Here is a 22,614-nt window from a genome sequence, read left to right on the forward strand (position 1 = left end):
TTTGGCCTACTGAAGACTCCCCGTCCCCCATTTCTTCAGACATTTTAATTGAAGCTTGATTTTATAGTTTTAACTGATTTCTATCTCTCTGTGTGTGCATTGTTTCTTTGTAAAATGCTTAGCATTAAGTGGATATAGATTGTATAAATAAATACGCATTACACACAGGTGTAGCCAATGTGGAGCCTTCCATCTGTTGCTAGGCAGCAGTTGCCCCCCAACTAGGCAAATGTAACTTTTTATTTGGGTTGCTGGCTGCTATTCCACATTTTTCTGTACAATATTTCCAGCCTCAACGAAGCAAAAGTTACCCCCTCCCCAAGGAGTAAACAGTCCTTAAGGGATATTTGTCATATATTTTTTTAAATCACCTTTTAGCATTAAGTTGAGTTCCCATACGTCCAGAATTTTCCAGATGTAGCCGGGATTCATCTGTTGAAAATAGTATCCGAGCAGAAATCGCTGTAATCCAGAAATCCAGATGTATGGCAACCCATGTCGGAAGTGTACATTTAGGCAAATTTCCTTTTTAAAAAGCTAAAAAGAAAAACCCTTCTTTTTTCAGATTTTGCAAAGAAAAAACGCTCAACAACTTGGCCCAACCTTTGTATCTGGATTAGCACTTTATGAAATACGGCAACCCTAGTATTAAGAGTTAAGAAGGAGAATGGCACTAGTAAATTATAAAACCAGAACACGAAACATGCAAAACAGAACACGAAACAAAAGATTGCTGGAATGGCTTTGTGGGAAACGGAGGTAAGTGCAAAGCAGAGAGGGAGGTATGAGGTAACAAACAAAAAGGAGGAACATTCTCATACAGGGTCAGAGGCGGGTATGATTCAGACCAACCTGTTAAACAAAGCCAGATGTCACAGGTGATGCCAAATAAAGTCATACTTCAAAAACTGTAAAGTCACGGTGGCTTTGTACACTGGTTTGTTTTTTTTCATGTTTGTCACAACTGCCGTCCAAGTGGCAGAAAAATCCATTAGTTTAGCTGTCCCCTTCCAAACCTTAAGACAATGTGTTGCTTTTTTTCTGATGCCGCTAGGAGCAAAGCTTTCTTACATCAGCTCCTTCCACCCCAGATGTAACTTAAAGGAAAAATTACCAAAGGTTTTGAAAGGATGTTAGCATTAATTCCTGATAAAATAGCAAGAGGACACCATTTGGAGTCTAGGGCTGGTTTTTGCCATGCTGAATTATTTGAATTTTTAAAAATCTAGTGGTTGCTGTAGCCAAGTTCCTCCTTTGCTCCCCTATTGCAAATAAGAGACAGGGTTCCTGGATCACCTTGCTGGTGATCGATTGAGGGCAGGCATCCCCAAACTCAGCCTTCCAGATCATCCCTAGCTAACAGGACCATCATCCCTAGCTAACAGGACCAATGGTCAGGGATGATGGCTTGCCGCTGCACAAATCCAGCTTCATAAGCATCGGGGTATGTCCTCCCTTTTGTAGCACATAAATCAAGGCTACTTTCTCGGCAAAGTCCTCCCGCATCAGGCATTCCCTCTATATAACTTAGGGACCTGGGATTCTTTTTAGCCCTCCAAAAGGTCCATTCCACAGTGCAAGCTAGAACAACCTTTTACTGTCCTTATTAGTTGGCTATAAATCAAGCCTTCTTCTGTGCATGAGCCGTTGGCTTTGGCAGCTGCACAAACACAGTCCGGACTGTCTTTATTTACGTTCACTGTTAGGCATCATTACTGTGTAAATTGACAAACCTGTGATGAATCAGACCACCCTCAATTACAACTGCATAAAATTCTGGACTTACACCTTTGGGTTGGGTTCCTCATACCTTTCATCAACTTTTCATAGGTTGCAACTGAATAAAGGATACTTGCTTTTAAAAAGCTGCTTGCTTCTTCTCCCCTTGGTTGGACACCACCCATCTTCTCCGACAGTAGCAGACGCCTTTGGGGCCCTGAACCAAAATTCTAAGTGTGTTACATCAAGCCATGAAGTCCTGAGCCACCCCAGAACCAGTTGCCTCCACATGGATGTTGAAGTCACCCAAAACCAGCAGCCTGGGAGTCCTCAACCAGGGGCGTAGGAAGGGGGGCATGGGAGGTGGACCGCCCAGGGTACCCTCATTGAGGGGGATGACATTTGGCATGCCACCCACCCATGATTCCCAAGCCCACCCCGAGCCGTTGGGGTAAGAGGGGAGCTGTGCCACATTGCTGGTGGCAGTCCCCCCTTCCCCCTTTGTTTTGACAGCTTGGGGGAGGCTTGGGAGGCTTTTTAAATATAATTTTTAATGAGTTTTCCATATTTCATTTCATTTTCATTCCACAAATCCATAACTTAAAGTAATGCTCAAAAAGAGCATTGACCTCCTTCCCTCCCTCTTTCTGACTTCCACATATCTTTAACAAATTTAAGGTAAAGGTAAAGGGACCCTGATCATTAGGTCCAGTTGTGGCCGACTCTGGGGTTGCGGCGCTCATTTCGCTTTATTGGTGAACCAGAGCAGTGTACGGAAACACCATTTACCTTCCCGCCGGAACGGTACCTATTTATCTACTTGCACTTTGACGTGCTTTTGAACTGCTAGGTTGGCAACTGGAGCTCACCCCGTCGCGAGGATTCGAACCGCCGACCTTCTGATCGGCAAGTGCTAGGCTCTGTGGTTTAACCCACAGCGCCACCCGCGTCCCTCAACAAATTTATCGCATTTCTATAACCACTTCTTTACCTTGTGTCTTCTTTTAACATTCACCCTCTTATATGTAAATCAGCTCCTTATTTTCACATTACCAAACATTTCAAGTCAAACCTAAAAACGTTTTCAGATGCTTACAGTTTTCCATCAAATAAAATATAAATTTTCTCCAGTCCTTTGGGAGTCTTGGGCGGGCAGCTCGCTGAATGTCTGCTTTGGGTGGCTCACTCTGGCCCCAGCTGCAGGGCGTGCGCACCACTTCAGGCACCTGAGCAGCTATCCAGCACCTGGGAGGGCACCCTCCTCGCTACGTCCCCATCAGGAGCGTGCCAGCCCTGGGTAGCATGGGCATATGCTCCGCCACTGTCCCCAACACTGCCTCCAAGACCAGCTCTGTCATCTCAGGCAAGGAGACTGCTGGGCAGAGAGGTGGGCAGGAAACCAGCAGAATTCCTAATCTGTCCCTATTGGCCAATGCCAGGAACACACACTCTAGATGCCCTCCAACTGGACAGAGAGCCTGGAGAGAGAGAGTGAAAATCTCCATAGACCACAGCAACTCCCCAATTCTCAAGTTTGCCCTGATGCTCCACTGAGTACCCAAGTAGGCACAACTGGGTGAGACCAACTCAGCCCTGTTCACCTACCCAGGTCTCAGTGCTACAGACCAGATACAGCCTCCTCATCCACAATCAGATAATGGGTGAGTGAGGTTTTACTCCAAGCCAACCTGGTGGCATTCAGCAACAGCAGCTGCAGAACTGAGGGCTGGCTGATAGGGCAACCACAATACCCCAGATTGGAGGAGGGGCTGGCCACATAGTTCAGTCACCAACTGCCTGTGTCTCTAACCTGCAATGAAACAGGGAGTTTGCATTGCGGATCTGTTGCATTGCAGGTCTCTCATCAGGCTCTGGGGTGGGACCAATCCTTGCCAGAAAAGAACGGATGCAAATGTTTGCCATTGTGCACAAATTGCCCAACAGCAGCAACACTGTAAAAGGAGGAAGCAACCAAAAGTCACAGAAACATCTTCTGCCAGCCCCAGAGCTATGCCCCAAATGTGTTCAGCTGACTGAAACCTAAGTTTGTGCTGGGCTGTAGGCAGGAACAAAACAACCATGGATCTCGTGTGATAGAGGAAGCTTTGCCAACACTGAGTGTGAAACCAACCAGATTTTCTTATCCTAAATCTCTTCACTTTGAAAAATGAGCACAGCATTTTGCCTGTCGCCTGTCTGTCCAACTACCCATCCCCCTGCATCCTGACCTTGAAAGGACAGTTGTGACATCTCCAGTGAGAAACAGAGACCCCCCCCCTTACATATTTCTTTTAATCCCTGGCATGCTTCCATATATAGTAAACCTGACCTGATGGAAAGAAACAGATGCCATTTCCTGATTCAGCAGTACAAAAATACCCTAAATCAGTTGTAGAAATCTAGACAACATTCAAAAAGTAAAAAATTGTTGCCCAGTGTAATGTGCGCAATTGAGACTTTAGACTCCTGGGTCATTGCAATGTTCACTAGCATCCACTTTGTAAGTGATATTGCTGTACAGTTTCAAAAGGTTGGATAAAGAGCTTACAGCTGGGAGTGTTTGCCACCTTTGAACCATTTTACTGATTTATAGTCAAGGGGAGGCGGGAGGGGGAATAGATGAGAGGGATTTACATGGGTAACAATTATGCTTATATCCTGTATATGTACATAAACAGTCAACCTTATCTATCCTCTTGCAAACAGATCAAGATGAATGCACAATAAACTGGGAGTAACCCTAGTTCCCATCAGAGTGACAATTCCCAAAGTTCGCTGGAAGGAGGAACTGATTATTACTTCACTTGGGGAATTGTAGCTCTGTAAGGGGGACAGGGGTCTCTGAACGACACATTCGGAACTCTGAACAATCACACATTGTTCATCTTTTCTGTGAACCGCCCTGAGAGCCCCGGGTATAGTGCAGTGTATAAATTCAATAAATAACAACAACAACAATTATTACTACTACCACTACCACTACCACTACCACTACCACTACCACTACCACTATTACTATTACTATTACTATTACTATTACTATTCAGCACCCCATTAACAGCTCCCTGGATTCTCAGTGTGATAACTATGACTGTTAAGGTGTATAATGGCACTTTAAAAGTATGGTGTGTATGTGGTCTTGTTTAGCATCAAGTTCCTGATGGCTAGGCAAATTAGGCCGCCCTGCCATATGCAAAAGAGACTTTAGACTTTGGGGTCATTACAATATTTTATAGCACCCGTTTCTAAAGCAAACTGTCATTACAAAGGCTGGGTGCAATTTGTGAGCCGCGCTCTGAAACTAGCTCCGTCTTTCATCTCTGTTCTCAGGAATGGAACCAGTTCCTGGGCTCAAGGACTGGGATGGAGGGAAGCCCCATGTGTGAGCAGACCATGCTACGGTCCAGGTAGGTAGGCTGGCAGGCTGGAAGAGATGGGAAGAAGCTTACAGAAAATGCTATAGGAGAACAATCTTGGTGAACAAGGGGTTAAGTGGCCGAAGGAGATTCAGCTCCAGAGGCGTTCCTTATTATTTGTGGCTGCTGCGAAGAGAGAGAGTTAGGTCAACAAAGCCTATGCCATTGGTTTGGCTCAAAACCCATTTGGATCCTGCAGTCCCTACATTGTTTCCATTCACAGTGATAATTATACAGACAATTTCAGGTTAGGTACTGGTTCCTGAGTCATCCTCTTGACTGATGCCATTTTCAGCACCAACTGCCTGACAGGTTCAGATATTGTGAAGGTGGCAGGGGACTTCTTTTCACCTGAGGATGTGATGTTGTTTCCACTCAGAAGAAGATAAAGTCTCTCTATGTGAACCCCCAAAGTAAGTCTTTCCTTTTTTGATTTGCAGAAAATACAAAGATTGTATCCTAAGTCTGCAAGAATACAACAAAGAAGAGCCGCTATTCTATTCATTGCATTCCTGTTGTCACAATAATATTTATATGCTGGTCTAAGAGTGGTCTAAGAGTTTCTCACTGGGTTTCCAACAAGATCTGGTTGAATATGCTTCTGGTGCAAAGGTCTGTGGAAAACTAGAAATAAAATGTGGTGGTGACTGATGGGAAACCCCTCTGCTTCTTTCACAGAGGTGACCAGAGCACATTTCATTTCTACCATGAAACCAGCAGCATTCTTGGTCTTTGCACTGGGAGCGATTATCATCATCAGCTACACTTTTTACAGAACTGAGACTAAGGTTGGAATCCTCACCCCGTTTTCTGTATACAGTATATATAAAAAATGGTTGGCCAACCAAGAAAGTGGTACATAAAAAGGTCTATAATTGATTAATAGTTTTATGTTTCTCTGGAAAAATGATTACAACAAATATTGTGTTAGTAAGGACTTGAAAATGTTTTTAGAATGGAGAAGGAGAGGTTGAGCACTATCGTGAAGCTGCTTGTCTTGTTTTATTAACAAAGTTTTCTAAAACCCTTTTAACTAAGGCTTTAGCTGCCCATTTACTGCCTAGTGGGTAAAAAAACACACCAAAACTGAGCAGAGATAAAGGAAGAATCAGTAGAAACCTTTGGTTCAAGGTTTAAAATCTCTTAAATACCCGCAAAGTATTTGTAGGAAGCTTTCTCATACTAGGTAGGTCAGACTATTGGTCCATCTATTCTAGGTCAATATCACCCATTCTGAGAGGCAGTGGCTCTCCAGGATCTCAATCTAAAGTCTTTCCCTTCACATGGCTGCTATATGATCCTTTTTTGAGATTGGAAAGTCCAGAATGGCACCAGGCGCTTCTGCATGAAAATACGTACTACTGAGCTACATTCTCTCCTTGTGAATGCTTGTAATAATTTCTTTCTCACTGATTGCTCCAGATTGCCATCTTTGGAGGTCTCATGGGGCAAGCAGAAAGGATTCATACTGCTACAGAAGATGGTAAGGATTTTATTTCATTTTAAAAAAATCATAACCACATAAGGCATTATTTCAAGGAATATATCAGAGAGCATTTGAAACCATGTTGCAAAGCATATGCATTATTTTAATAAAGAAGGCACATTTCCCACCCCACCCCAGTAAAGTGGTAACAGACAACTCTAGTCGATAAGTGGATAGAGACCTTTTAGGCTTTGAGAAATGTAAACAGCAGGTATGGAATTTTGTAGTACAATATAATGAATAATGTACAATACGATGTCGTTGTATTATTTAGTATCACAAGTGTGTTTAAGGTATTTGGGTTCTTTTAACAAAAACTTATTCAATCAAAGATAACCGAAGGAGGACTTTGCCACTCCCAAGCCACAGTGGGATGGAATGGGAAGAAAAAGATGTAAGAGGTGTTCTCAAAAAACTAGACCAGCTGATGCCCAATGTAACTTTCACGGATATAAAGACCACCACAAGTGCCAAGAACAGCAAAGCCACAATATTAAGCCCCAAGGATTCTTATTGCATTGGAGATCCCTTGATAGTTCGACTGGATTTGTACAACCACTTGGGGAACAGAAAGGAGTACGGAGGAGACTTCTTGCAAGCAAGGATCTATTCTTCAAGCCTTAAGGCCGGAGCGTCTGGACATATTGAGGACCATAAGAATGGGACTTACCTGGTCCATTTCACTTTATTTTGGGAGGGCAAAGTCAGAGCATCTCTCCAGCTCATCAATCCCAGTGAAGGAGTTTCTGCATTGTGGGCTGCGAGGAAGAGAGGCTACAACAAAATAGGTTTCAGGGGCAGGTTTTTAAAAGGAACATTGGATGTCTTCAGTAACTGCGGTTTTAATATAGCAACAAAAGAAGAACTGTGTGAGTATCTGGACAGGAGAGACGAGGAGTCCTTCTACTGTGTGAAACCAAAGAATGTGTCTTGTGAAGCTCTTGTTTCGCTGAAGTCCTACAACAAGCCCATCTCATATCTCACAGCCCTGGAAAAGAGACTTTTTGACAGGTATGTTCTTTTCTGTTCAATATGCAAATATCTTACCTGAGGACAGTTCTGAACTGTGCATTTGTGCTCCTGGGAAATCGGAAGGCATCAGACAAATGCCTGAGATGGATGAGTATTAACAAAAACCTTCCCAAAAATTGCCTGAGAACAAAGTTTGCACAGAGGTGCTTTTTCACCTGTGCTTGCCATAACTGGGTGAACATTTCACTTATTTCACTTGCACTGAGACCTAGGGATTTCTTTCTTTCTTTCTTTCTTTCTTTCTTTCTTTCTTTCTTTCTTTCTTTCTTTCTTTCTTTTTCTTCAGTTCAGCAATGTGTTTGTGTGTGAGGTGCTGGTAGTATACACAAACAGGGCAAGTTGATTGTCTATGGGCTCATCAACACTTCCATTTGATCCATATGGAGCTGGGGGTTGAGATGATCCAAAAGGCGAACTAGAAGAATGAAAGGGAAAATTGAAAACAGAACAACGAAATCTGAATTTAACAGAAATTGTGGGTGTTCCCTTAGTTTCTTACACCCCAGGCACTAATTTTACTTTTCAACACCACTAGAGGCAAAGATCCATCACAATAGTTTTTTTACTGAAGTAACATACCCTGAATCTACCACACAGGAAAAGTTATATGTCTGAATAAGCAGGCAAATAGTTACAGCAGCTGCTCCATGATGAGTTGGATTCGGACTCCATTTTAATTGTTTTTTATTACACCAAGGTAACATTTTAACTTTAACTTTAACTTTCTTCATGGCGTGAAGACACTCTGGGGTCTGCCCTTGAGACATTTCAATATAATTTCCCGTTTGCATCTAATAAGAACATGGCACTACAATAATTGTCTTGTTAGATCACAATCATCAGGATGCTGTCAGCAGCTCCCGGCTCTTTGCCTAGGAAAGTATAAAGACAAGGGAAAATTTCTTAGTCCCTTTTTATTTCAAACTTTACAGAGAGAAGCTATAGAACCCAGCCTCTTGGATAATGGCGTCGTCCCGAGTGAATCTCCACCCCCTTCTCTCCCACTTCCTCATTCGTCATCATCATTACCACCTCTGACGGTGCTGCTATGTGTCCTCTGTCTTTGAGCTCTTTGCTCTCCTACTTTTAAGGCTTGCCATGTTATGGGAGATGGTGGGCCTGGAATGCTTTCTAATGACAATGTGTCAGCCAGCTGCTGCTGCTCCGGTTCTGCCTTCTCTTCCTCTCCCATCATTTCCCCACTTTTCCCCTCATCTGCCTCTGAGCTGTGACCTCCCTCAAACCCCTGTTGTAAGTCTGAACTGTCTTCTTCATCTCTGGAAGGGCCAGACTGGGGAGGAGGTCTCCTCCATTCCTCCTCTGCCCAGTCCCTGACACCTGTATCGTGCTGGTTGACCAAGAGGAACTGAGACCTGCAGCTGAAGTTCAGATGGTGGGTCTGGAATGCTTTCTAGTGACAACGTGTCAACCAGCAGCTGTTCCAGCTCTGCCTGCTCCTCCTCTCCCATTATTTCCCCACTTTCCCCCTCATTTGTCTCTGAGCTGTGACATCTCGTAAACCACTATTGTAAATCTATACTGTTTTCCTCTTCCTCCTCCCTGGAAGGGTTGGGATGGGGAGGCAGTTTCCACCACTCCTCCTGCCCAGCCCCGGACAATGATCCACCTATGCAAGGCTTCCATTTCCCATAGAGGCCATTTAGGTGTGTGCAGCAGGAGGTGGGATGAAGCCATTAGTCCTCTTAGGAGGACACCTAGTCTGACTTGGATTTCATAATGGATGTTTTCTATTTTTTGAAGATCCAACATTGGAGCTGAGATCCCGCAGGCATTTGGGGACATTAGCGTTGCAGCTTGTGGAAGTGAGTTGGACTTCCTTTCAATTAGTTTTTATTAAAAGGTGTGTGTGTGTGTGTGTGTGTGTGTGTGTGTGTTGCAAAACAAACAAATAAACAAGGAGAAGTACACATAGCATCTCCACTTTTGATTCGTAGAGTCTTTTTCACAGTTTGTTTGCTTTCAGTATGAGGAAACTGTTGCCATAGACATCATGCGGTTGAGGAAAAGGATAATGTTATTTCATTTTATTGCACAGTGTTTTTGCATGGTTCTTGTGTCAACATCATATGGGTAGGACACTTAGTTATATATTTATCTATTTTAAGGTCAGTGTAAGAGATTAGAGCTTGATTGGTTGCGTTCAGTTGGTTGCATTGTGGTTTGTTTGTGTGTTTGGGGTAGGGCTTGTTGGGTCAGATTAGTAATATTGATACTGTTGTGGGGAGTGGGTCATTGTCTTGTTGCGCTGTATATGTTATAAAGGGGATCCACACTGGGGTGAAGGCATCCTCCTTTGCTTGTCCCCTTCCTAGTTTAAGTTGTCACAACTTTGGTGCCATCCATCCCTAAGAATCTTATTTCCTGAGTCTCATCCTGGCTGCTTACCCAGGCCTACATATCTCTTCCCCACCCAATTTTTTGTGTGCCTTGGTAAGGCTGTAGATAAATCTTGGTTTATCTTTGAGTTTTGTTTTGTTTGTTTTTTAAAGATATTTGCTCCGTTGTTTTTTTTAAAGCTGAGACTTGTTGGCTTTGAATTCTCTTTGGTTTTATTCTTTTTTGCGGTTTTCAGGCCCTCTGAAAATTCTTGTGATAAAAGAAGTTGGCCAAATAATTAGGATAAAGAAATAAATTGTTGTTCTGTGCTGTTCAGAGTCCCTGAAAATGACTCTGGCTTCAGAACTGGCATATTGTTCACCAGGAGCAGACTTAAGAGGCAACAATAAAATGCTGCCTCTGCCAGGTATTTGCTTATTTCCTTCCTCCTCCGCCTTGGAACCTTGACTTTCCCCACAGACTGTAGAATGCTTGTTCCCCCACAACTGTGCTGCAGTCACAAAGTTCAGTGGAAACTGCTTATCTCTTGATTCCATTTCTCAGGCAAGAAGACTACGGCAAGTGAGAAGTGCCAGGTTGGGATGAACTCCCCATCTCCCAGTGGCTTTGTCTGGCAGAACCAGTGGCATCCTGTGTTCTGCAATGTGTCCCCATTCAACTCTTTGGAGCAGATTAACACTTGCTTGGAACGAAAGCTAATTTACCTCCTGGGAGACTCAACTGTGAGGCAATGGATCGAGTATCTCACAAAGAGAGTCAATAGTAAGTTCTCTCACCTAGATAAAACCACAGAGCAGCTTCATTCCTATTTCTGGGTAAGCCAGAATCCTTTTCTGTGCCCTGAACATTCTTTATTTAATTCATTTCTACTCCTCTCTTCATCCAAGGAACAGGGGGCAGTTTACAATATGAAAACCTAAAATTTCATAACATAGTAACAACAACCCCGCAACATCCATCTTCCAGACATTATTGCATTAATTCTGTTTAGGAAACCAGTTCTGCCACCTGAAATGACTGTCTCACCTATCCTTGTGAATGGGCAAGTCCTGCGTCTTCCTTGCCGTCAGATGCAAGAGAGTAGACTAGTCATTCAGAAATAAATAGCTCAGTATCTTCTGAGAGGTCAATGAACAAATAAAGTTAGATTAATTCTATGTCTGTTCCCACATTAGCCCTTAAATATCTTGACAGCCATGGAACTGGGAAGCACCGGAATTTGATCGCTGTGGACATGGAGAGAAACATCCAAATCCAATGGAAAAAACACAACCACCCTTTAGTGACTGCTTCTGAGTATATGGTAAGAGATCATAACTACGTCGCTCGCGAGATTGACCTGGTGGCAGGTGACAAAGACACAGTGGTTGTCATCGGTCTGGGCCAGCACTTCCGCCCCTTCCCCATCGAGCTCTTCATCCGAAGGGCAATCAATGCCCGGGGAGCCATCCAGCGCCTTCTCCTGAGGAGCCCAGATACAAAAGTCATCATCAAAGGGGAGAACACCCGGGAGGTGTCCATAGAACAAGAAATATTTGCAGACTTCCATGGCTATGCCCAGCACCTTGCACTAAAGGACATTTTTTGGGATCTGAAGGTGGGCTTCGTTGATGCCTGGGATATGACAGTTGCTTACGGCATGAACATACTTCACCCACCAGATCATGTGGTTGGAAATCAGATTGATATGTTTTTAACTTACATATGTTAAAGCGCTAAAGCAAAGAGGAAGCAGAGAACTACGGGTCAGAAAATGTATCAGTGAAAGATATGGAGCACTTTATTTAAATAGTGCACTATTTTGCTCCATTGGATTTCCCTAAATACCTTTCTAGCCTTGCATCTTTTTCAAATAGTGCCTGTTGAGGTGCTTCTGGGAAGCTGCCTGGGATAGGGAGAATAATTGGTGTGGTTTTCTTCTGCACAAATATTTCTGTCAGGTAGGAGCAGATTCTTATATCTCATAGGCCGTCACCCCGGTTTGGGCTCAGGGATGGCTTTGGGGTACATAACACATCCTACTATGGTGAAAGAGTAAGAAGATCCACTGCTCCACACTTTGAAGAATGTTGTACTTCACTATTTGATCCCTTCCCCCCATTTTATCAAAGTAGCCCCAGATGTTGTAACCTTTCTTCAACTTGATCAATTTGGTTGCCCTTTTCTGAAACTTTTTCAACTCCACAATACAATTTTTTGAGGTGAGGTGACCAATACTCCAAGTGTGGTCAGATGCAATGGTTTGTATAAATATTTTGTTATTTATTTATTAAATTGATATACATTTCTTTAAAAAAATAATCTTTTATTAGGTTTTATCAATAGAAAAGTTTATTAAATTTATATACAGTGGTACCTCTGGTTATGAACTTAATTCGTTCCGTTCTTAACCTGAAACCGTTCTTAACCTGGAGTACCACTTTAGCTAAAGGGGCCTCCCGCTGCCACCACACCGCCGCCACATGATTTCTGTTCTCATCCAGCGGTAAAGTTCTTAACCCAAGGTACTACTTCCTGGTTAGCAGAGTCTGTAACCCAAAGTGTTTGTAACCTGAGGTGCTTGTAACCTGAGGTACCACTGTACCACCCTTCATCTGAAGGTTTAAGGGTGGTTCGCAAGATAATGGCATTAGGATACTGGTCTCTCTTGCTTTCAAATAAGAGATGAAGATACCTAACATGGCATTCCCCTTTTTCACAACTGACGCACACTGAGTCAGACTTCATCAAGCTATTTGCCATGGTCCTGCCATAGTTCAATTTGAACCCCTTCTTGATTGAGGAGGGTCCACTAGTGCTTAACAGGCATTGCAAATTGAAGGGACACTTGGGACTCGGCTACATTAGTCAAGAAACAACGTTTTGGATGAGTTATAAACATGCAACACCAGATAATGATAATAATAATAATAAAATTTTATTTATACCCCACCCTTCCGGGTTCAGAAAACCGGGTTCAGGATTCCACTGGAGAGCAAAAAATAAAAATCTAAATGATTTTCCATAGTGTTTTTCTTCTTTTAATTTCTGACTTTTTATAGAAGTTTTTTCCTGTGTTTACATCCATCGCTAGGGTGGGGCAATTAGCTCTCTGAGGGCAGAGGGCCTTCCCAGTAGTGGCACCCACTCTGTGGAATTCCTCCCATCAGATGTCAAGGAGATGAGAAATTATATATCTTTCAGGAGACATCTGAAGGCAACCCTGTATAGGGAAGCTATGTAAGGTTTAATGTTTTTGTATATGCTGGAAGCCACCCAGTGTGGGTGGGGCAACCCAGTCAGATGGGTAGGGTACAAATAATAAATTATTATTATTATTATTATTATTATTATTATTATTATTATTAGGAAGCTAGCAACTTCCAGAATTTCTTGAAAAGAAGTCCCTTATTTCTTCCATTATTGCAAACTGGAGAGAACAGATATTTTTAGGCAGTTCACAAACTTTACCTGAGCACATATCCTATTACATTCAAAACAGCTGCTGCTGTTTTAAAATCTAAAACTGTCGAAAAACTTCTGCTGTGTGGATGTTTGGGGTACATTCCAATCAAAGCTAATCACCTTCAAGTTCCACAGGAGGACAGTTCAATCTTGAGCTGCAGAAAAAGGGGGAGAATGGGGCAGCTCCCAAACAAGGAGTGATGACGTTTGGGACAATTTACTTCAGAATCAAGGGGAATAAGACAGATTTGGTAAAACTGTGTAAGTGTTTGTGGTGTGAGGAAAGTGGATAGGGAACATGAGCAGATCCTGTCTGCTAGATCAGGCCAAAGGCCCATCTAGTTCAGTAAGCAGGGGTTGTAGTTTTGCTGTTTTGTTTTTAATTCCTTACTTGTTCATATCCTGTACTTTATTCTGTGAACCACTCTGAAATCTTACGATGATGGGCGTTATATAAATCTGAATGAATGAATGAATGAAATGCTAATAGTAGCATATTTAGCAGCTCTTTGAACATTGCTATAATAAATTTTTGCCACATAATTGAAAATGCACCATTTTCTCTCTTTTTTGTGCTCTAGTACAAATTGATTTTTCAGCAATAGCTATGAACCAGAGTTGACTTAACCATAAATCATTATTTAATTCTTCTAAATATCCCTCCCCTTTTTTGCAATAAACATCCTGGCAGTTATTTATAAATATAGAATCAATTTATCCAAACCATATTCCTTTGGTCCATTTCATATCCCCAGTACTGCCAGAATTTCTGGGGACAGATTGGGGTTAGTGTGTGTTAAATTCACCTGTGTATAGTGGCACCTACGTAAATATTATCTTAAGAGTAGATTTTTGAATCTTTGTTGAGATTAATTTCATAAGCACCTTGTTACATATTCATTCATAATTTTATTTGCATGCGGCTTTCCCATAAAAAAAATCTTGCTCAAAGCAGTTTACACAACAAAGAAAACAAAAATGCATTTCAAAGTCAAACTCTGCAAAAACAATTTTGTAGTAATATAATGAAGCAACACTACAATAGCATATCCTCTCCATATTTCTCCAAAACCTGTAATGTGATTCCAGCACCTAGGTATGCTTATCCCATTAGGTCCATGGTCAGGGATGATGGGAATTGTAGTTAAGGAACATCTGAAGGGCCACAGAAAGAGAGCTTTAAGAGGAGGGGCAGACGTACGAGGTTCTGGCGTAGATCCTGTTGGAGGCGGAACTCAGACTAGGGCATCTATTGCTGCTGAGAGGAGTGTGAGGCTCCGCTCAGGAGGTTTGTTTCTGTAATAAAAACTATCTTGAACTGATAGGAGTCAGCTTACTGCCAGGAAGCTGCCTAGTCGCAAGGGATAATAATAATAATAATAATAATAATAATAATAATAATAATAATAATAATAGATTTTGTTATCCCAAATCTCTTCATTCAAAAAAAAAAAAAAGACAAATGACGAAAATGACATTTTTTCTTTTGTGTGTCTGTTGTTTGTTTAAATAAAAAAATTCCTTCCAGTAGCACCTTAAAGACCAACTAAGTTAGTTCTTGGTATGAGCTTTCGTGTGCATGCACACTTCTTCAGATACACTGAAACAGAAGATGCCAGATCCTTCTATATAGTGAGAAGGTGGGGAGGGGTATTACTCAGAAGGGTGGTGGGAATGGGAGATTGGCAGATAGCTGAGATGAGCCTGTTGACGACTCTTAACGACTGCAATAGGTCTTACAGGAAAAGGCAAGGGGTGAGAAGGTGAAAAATGGCTTAGTCATGTATAATGAGATAAGAATCCAATGTCTTTGTTCAGACCAGATCTCTCCATGGTTTTAAGTTTGGTAATGAGTTGCAATTCAGCAGCTTCTCTTTCCAGTCTATTTCTGAAATTCCTTTGTAGTAAAACAGCTACTTTGAGATCTTGTATAGAATGTCCTGGGAGATTGAAGTGTTCTCCTACTGGTTTCTCTGGTTTCTGATTCTTGATGTCAGATTTATTCTTTGGCGTAAGGTTTGGCCTGTTTGTCCAATATAGAGAGCTGAAGGACACTGTTCTTTTTTACAGTGGCATCTGCACACACACCATTTGAATGGGAATGCTCATTAATTTTGTGGGAGCAACCCCCCCTCAAAATTATTTTGTTGTGGGGGGCTGAAGCCCCCACGGCACCTAGGAGTTATCTCCCATGAAGAGCATCATCTCTGTGAATGTGGTGCTGACTGCAATGCTCCATCAGGCTCCACCACTTCCAGCCAGGAGTGCACCCTAAGTTAGGATGGATGCAACAGAGTACAGTAAAGGTAAAGGGACCATTAGGTCCAGTCGTGGCTGACTCTAGGGTTGCGGCGCTCATCTTGCTTTATTGGCCGAGGGAGCCAGCATACAGCTTCTGGGTCATGTGGCCAGCATGACTAAGCCGCTTCTGGCGACCCAGAGCAGCACACGGAAACACCGTTTGTGAGCAGAAAGCTTCGTGGATATCACAACATGATAGATGCTGCATCGCTAAATTTGGATACAGGGCCAGGACATTTTGCTGCTGAGGCACACCAGGAAATGGCGCCCCTCCATGATGATGGCTTCTCTATCCCACCAATGATAATGAGAAAAAGGAAGCCCAAAAGGAAGCTGGCAGAGGCAAGGCTTTGTCAGGGAGAAGAAGGAGGAAGCAGCAGTGGCAGGGGAAGGAGGTGTTGTTGCTGGTGAGAGGATGAAGGAGGAGCAGGCAGGTGGCAAATGGTGCGCTTCTTGCAGTCGTGGATCTGTCACCCCTCCCAGCTATCCCTAACCTGCCACCCTGAGCAGTGGCATAGCTTGGAGGGCCCACAGGGGCAGTTGCCTGGGCACAAAATTGTTAGGGGGCGCAAAATTTTAATGCCCGGTGCTGCCTCAATATAGCTGCACGCTTCCGTCACTGGACTCTGTTGAAAACAGGTTTTCCATGTGAACCAGGAAGTGATCTCTCCAGATAATGGAACGACTTTTCTTTTCTTATCTCTGTGGCTGCGATCTCCTCGGTGATGAAGACACCATTAGGCAGCTGAATGTGCCTGTGTACTCCATCTGGTTCGCTCCTTCCCACACGGCCCTGGGCCCTGGTAACCCCTGCTATGTTACTAGCCTTGAGGCAATTGCTTCACCTCACCTCATGGCTGGCCCGGCCCTGGTGGAGTGAGAAACCTGCCAGATTTTCTTAGGTATTATCAGGTGTTTGTTTTCCCCCAAGCCAGAACTCCCCGGAACTCAGTTCCGGCACATTTCAGGTAGGCACCATTGCCATTATAAGAGAACAAAGGAGGTGTTAATGGAGAGTTCCAGCACCTCTTTTTCTAGAAAAATAGTACTAGGAATTATTATTGCTATTTTTGTTTGGAGAAGGAGGAGGATTGAATTTATTACCCACCCTTTGACCAACAGGTCCCAGGGTGAGTGACACTAATTTAACATTCAGAATTAAAAACCGTAGAAACCGAGTACAATCACAAGAATTGGGAGGGTAATAGGGCATGAAGTTTCTGCTGCCCAGATTCAGTCCCCCCCCCCTCTTGTCAAGAACAAACACCATTTTACTTTTGATTGACGTCAAGTTCCGTGTTATTTCAAACAAAATATGATGCATGCAAAAGACTTTGGATTCCCAGGTCATTGCAATACCTGTATTCTCTAGCAGCCACTTCCTGCATGATCTATCATTCTGGTTTCACACAGCTGGGTGCAATTTATGAACCATTCTCTGAAACATCCTGGAACAATGAAAATGCAGCTTGGTTTATGCTACTGGGCTAAGGGCTGACTGAGTTTTCAACAGCTTAGAGTTGCCAAGTAGGAGGTCTGGAATCAAATGTAGCAACTGATGCAGAAACCTTTCTTTTGCAACAGAGACCAGAATGAGGCCAGCTGGTTTCTTGGCTCTTGTGCTGGGAGCAATCATCGCCCTCAGCTACACCTTCCACAGAACTGGGACCAAGGCAGGAATCCTCACCTTATGTTCTATATTAAAAATAAAACTTGTTGGCCAAGCGAAAATGTGGTTTACAGAAAGGCATTTAATTGGCTAATAGATTTGGTGAGATGATTGCATCTGATGTTAATTGTGCCTGGTGACCCATACAGGGACATAGAAAATGTGGTGGGTAAGTAGAAAAGGGCAGCCAAAATGGTCAAGGGAGTGGAGATGGTCTTTGACAAGGTTACGCTATCTGGGACTTTATGGTTTAGAAAAGGGGTGAATGAGGTGGTATGATAGAGAGGGATAAAATTATGAATGGTGTGAAGACAAAAGGAATTCCTTCTTCGCAATGAAATTTGTTCCCACAAGATGTCATGATGGCCACCAACTCCGATGGCTTTAAAGGGGCTTTAGACAAATTCATAGATACCAATGGTTGAAAGTTGGTGTGCCTCTGAATTCTAGTTGTTGGGGAACAAGTAAGGGGATCATAGAATTATAGGATTGGAAGGGACCCAAAACAGAGGTCTATTGCATTCATGACCTGCTTGCAGGTTTCAAATTGGAGCATCTACATGTGGCTACCATGAAAACAGGAAGCCTGGTTTCATGAGCCCTTGACCTGAACCAGCAAGGTGGTCTGGCATTATTATTTTTTAATGTAATATTATTTAATTCAAAGGGGATCACAGCTGTACTGAAAAAGGTATCATTCAGGAATATTCTGGAATGGTAGAAAAACGAGAAGCTCAGTGTTTGGAATTCTCCCTCTCCCATCTCAACCATACAGATACCTAGATGTGACAGGAAATGTGGTTAGGAGCAAAAGGCACTACAGGGGAGCAAGCTAGAGATAAGAAAGAAGGAGGGCTATGTGTCCTATGTGGAACATGCACCTACAGAAATCGGAAGTAAACACCAAGGGACTTGCTAGGATATTGGAGTAAGTGAGGGTTTTACACATTAGGTTGTGAAGGAGGTGTGTACATGCAAAAGACCTGTGTCCAAAGGTCATCAATGAGGGAAAAGGGAAAGTGTGGAGTTAAATAAAGTGTGGTGTAGCATTCAAACTAGGACCTGGGAGACTAGAGTTTAAATCCTCACTCTGCCATGGTGCTCACTGGGTGACCTTGGGCCATTCACTCTCTATCAGCCTAACCTACCTCCCAGGGTTGTTATGGGAACTGAATGAGAGAGAGAGCCATGTATGTCACCTTAAGCTCCTTGAATAATAGGTGGGATATAAATCAATCCATCAATAAATAAAAATATAAGAACTTTATAAAAAGGGTGTGATGCTGGGCAAAAGGTTTAGTTTTTTTGGCTGAGGCAGGTTGGCACCTAGCCCTACATTTGTATTTTTTTATGTATGCTTGAGAGATTGTACCTTTCTCTTTTACAGCCTGTGTAAAGCTGTGTGTGCAATTCACCAATAAAGTTTTGTTTAAACCTTTTTAACTAGTGTTTTAAGTGCCCTTTAATATCTAGGGGATAAAAACAGCTCAATGGACCAGAGACGAATGAAGAAACCTTTGGTTCGAATTACCTGATTAGCAATCTTCTAAATTCCCACAGTGTAAATGGAAAGCTGCCTCATACTAAGTCAGGTTATTGGTCCATCTAACTTAATATTGCCAACTCACACAGACAGCACTTCTCCGGGATCTCAGGGCTTGTCCACACCTGTATGTCCCGTGTCTAGAAAGCACGGATTTGAGCATTTTCCCTCTTGTCCCATGCTTTCTAATTACAAGTTCGAACGGTTTTGCTTTTGCTCCATGGCTCTCCCCCAGAAACCTGCTCTTCAGTGATAAATCAGAACTAATGGCAATCCACAGAAAATGTGATTGCCATTTGCTCCGATTCAGCACCAGACCACAGTTTTTCCCAGGGGAAAGTGGCAGAGCAAACAGAAGTGTGGGTGAGCTCTTCATTCGATGTCTTTCCCTCCTCACAGTTACTATGTAGTCCTTTTTAAAGAGGGCACAGGTGGTGCTGTGGGTTAAACCACAGAGCCTAGGACTTGCCAATCAGAAGGTCGGCGGTTCGAATCCCCGCGACGGGCTGAGCTCCTGTTGCTCGGTCCCTGCTCCTGCCAACCTAGCAGTTCAAAAGCATGTCAAAGTGCAATTAGATAAATAGATACCGCTCAGGCGGGAAGGTAAACGGCGTTTCCGTGAGCTGCTCTGGTTCGCCAGAAGTGGCTTAGTCATGCTGGCCACATGACCCAGAAGCTGTACGCCAGCTCCCTCGGCCAGTAAAGTGAGATGAGCGCTGCAACCCCAGAGTCGGCCATGACTGGACCTAATGGTCAGGGGTCCCTTTACCTTTACCTTTATGTCAGGATGGGACTTTGGCTTTCTGCTTGAGAAAAACACACCAACAAGCTGCATTTTCTCCTTTTGAACTCTTGTAATTATTTCTTTCTCATCAAATGTTCCAGATTACCGTACTCAGATGTCTCCTGGGGCAGGAGGAAAGGATTCGAGTTGCTTTTTTTTTTAAATGATATTTATTGAAAATTTTAAAATTGCAAAGGAAAAAGAAGGAAAAAACAAGGAAAAGAGAAAAAGAAAGACAACAGTAGATAAAAGTAACAATTAAACAATACAAATCAATAGAAACCAAAATCAAAAAGAAAAAACAAAACACACAATACAACATAGTCAAAAAACAAAAATATACAACAAATTTAAAAACAAATCCAATATTCCCAAATCCTTAACTTTCATTAATTTATTTCATCGACCTCCTCACACCTCCCTTTTTTGTATTCTAGTTGTTAATTATCTCAGCAAATCCTTTCCATCTTTCGCAATATTCTGTCATTAAATTACCTTAATCTATTTTAACCTTATCTTACCATAAAAAACCCTAAAACTTAAAACTTAAATCTTACTTATACCGAATTCTTTTAACCATAACATATTCTTACATAATTCTTTTTAACATTTCTGCTAAAGCCAAATAATTTCATTCCAACATTTTTCTAATACTCATTAATTTTACGATAATTTTCTAAATAAATTTTTAAAACTTTCTTCCAATCTTCATCAATCGTCTCTTCTCCTGGTCTCGGGTTTTGTCAGTCCTTTCTGTCCCATCCATCTAGTCCATCAACCTGGTGACCTTATATCCGAGCTCTTAGGTCTTTTCCATGTCCGTTCTGCAGGTCTTCGTCATGTTTATACCTGTACTTTAATTTGTCTTCTGCTCCTTTCACTCTGGGAGACTCCAACTTGACAATATTTTTGTCCCTTCTCGACAAGTCAGCCTGGGAGACTCCAACTTGACAATATTTTTGTCCCTTCTCGACAAGTCAGCCCCTTTTCCATAGTCAACACTGAAATCCATGTGATATTTAAAGGCATGTTTCAAGGCCCCTCCAAAATTAGGGGCCCCCACAGCTCTGAGCTCCCCCCGGCCTAAAGCCAGACTTGAAAAGTCAAAACATCTCTGCATAGGGGGGTCCATCCAGCCCCCCATCTCCAAGCCAAGCAGAACTCCATCTCTCCAAGTCTGACTCTTTCCAGGTTCATTCATCAAGTCCAACGACTCATGTTCCTGCTGGGCCACAGCTCCCTCCATCTCTGCCACCCGAGGTCCAGCAACAGCCTCCTCCCTCATCTCATCTGTCAAAGCGCATTCCTGGATTAATTCCTGAGTGGGTTCTATATAGGTACACACTGCCTGTCCAAAATTTCCTATCGCAGCTGTCATCAAATCCATTTTCTCATGTAACTGTTCCAATAAAGCACTTGTCTTGCAAAAGGCAAGCACCAAAGCCTCTGAGCACATTCTTGTTCAAGGTTGAAGTCTGGTCCCACAATCTTTAATCTTTTACAGCTGCAAAACTCCCCAGTTCAACTTTAAAAACAGTTTCACAAGCTCCCTCTAGGGGAAGCAATTTCTATTTGTATCCGTCTTTTTTTCTCCTTTTTTTTTTAAAGGCAGATTTAGCAACAAAGTTTTCCTTTTTCAGATATTTTGTCAATATTTTGTTCCTTTTAAAAGCGAAAGGGAACAATGGAATCAATATGTTTCTATTCTTTTAACTATCTGTCAAAAACGTTTGTCCATAGTCAATGAACTTCTCCAAAACGTCTGTCTTGACACCCCACTCCCAGGTTCAAGATGGTGGAAAATTACCTTTCTTTACTCTCTCTTCTGCAGGTTTAAGCAGTCTAAAAAAGGTTCCCCCCTCTTCTCCTGCTTCCAAGGGGGGTTCAGTAATTTTAAATGATGAAAATTTAGTCCTTTACAAACGACTTTCTAAACTCTAGCTTGCCGTGTCTTCGCTTCAATCTATCTACAAAAAGTGGAAGGCGGACTTCCTGTTTAGACCTTCCTGCTTTCGGTGCCTAATTAAAAAATTTTCACAGTCCAATTTTCCGTTCTACTCACGGGCAGTTGTTTGAAATCCAATTGTCCACAGGAAAAAGTCAGCGCTCTCTGGCAACAGCAATGCGGCTTTACTCCGTGAAAGAAGCAGTCGATTCAAAGCACTGCGCCACTCACCCCACGTCACTCCGGATCCCCAAAACAGGGTTTCCCCGCCAGTGGAAGGTGCCAGCCGAATCCCACGTCCACAGGCTTCTCCCGCCTGTGGTTTTTGATGGGTCTCCGCCTCGCCGTGGCGGTTCAGACCCTGTTTTCCACGGAGTGGGTTCCTCCCGATCGGAGGAAATCCGCCATTGCCAGAGGCAACCCAGAAGTCCCCCGGATTCGAGTTGCTACAGATGTTGGTAAGGATTCCCCACTATTTTTTGGCTGACTTCCCATGCTTCGAGATTGGAGGAAATCCTAATCATCTCATAGATCTACCGCATTTCAAAATATTACAGTAATTCCCTTAATACATTTTGGTGTTAATCCTTCATTATTTTATTTCTTTTTTTATTAAGTTTTTTATTTATACAACAAGAAAAAGGGGGGAAAACACAAATACCAAATTACACACAAATTACAAAAATAACCATAGACACATAATTTTCTTAGCAAACAATAAAACATCTATTGGTCTTAACACTAAAGACCCAACCTCCCATCTATTCCATATTTCAAATTCATATAACTTTTTTCCACTACACACTTTTATCATAATTAATCTTATTCTCAATAAATCTAATTTCTTATATCTACCTTGCAACTATTACTGAAGTTCCTCGAATTATGCAACAGAATTTAAATTACTATATTTATTT

The 22,614-nt window shown here is 42.5% G+C and overlaps 1 protein-coding gene across 1 annotated transcript; it reads left to right on the plus strand.

The window, feature by feature from the left end:
* Positions 1-5,350: 5,350 nt before the first annotated feature.
* On the plus strand, positions 5,351-12,246 carry LOC309519368 (NXPE family member 4-like). Its single transcript, XM_082200193.1, has 7 exons — positions 5,351-5,548; positions 5,814-5,923; positions 6,558-6,618; positions 6,954-7,632; positions 9,415-9,476; positions 10,555-10,773; positions 11,187-12,246. Exons 2-7 carry the CDS (start codon positions 5,843-5,845, stop codon positions 11,720-11,722), a joined length of 1,638 nt encoding a protein of 545 aa, XP_082056319.1. The 5' UTR covers positions 5,351-5,548; positions 5,814-5,842; the 3' UTR covers positions 11,723-12,246.
* Positions 12,247-22,614: the final 10,368 nt, after the last annotated feature.

This window comes from Podarcis vaucheri, assembly GCF_965113315.1.
Source record: "Podarcis vaucheri genome assembly, chromosome: 15".
In the NCBI taxonomy this organism is placed as follows: Eukaryota; Metazoa; Chordata; class Lepidosauria; order Squamata; family Lacertidae; genus Podarcis; species Podarcis vaucheri.

Coding starts and splice junctions, on each gene's coding strand:
- LOC309519368 (XM_082200193.1), top strand. CDS start 5,843: ATGAAACCAGCAGCATTCTTGGTCTTTGCACTGGGAGCGATTATCATC. Junction 5,924..6,557: donor TTTACAGAACTGAGACTAAG/GTTGGAATCCTC, acceptor TGATTGCTCCAG/ATTGCCATCTTTGGAGGTCT. Junction 6,619..6,953: donor TCATACTGCTACAGAAGATG/GTAAGGATTTTA, acceptor ATTCAATCAAAG/ATAACCGAAGGAGGACTTTG.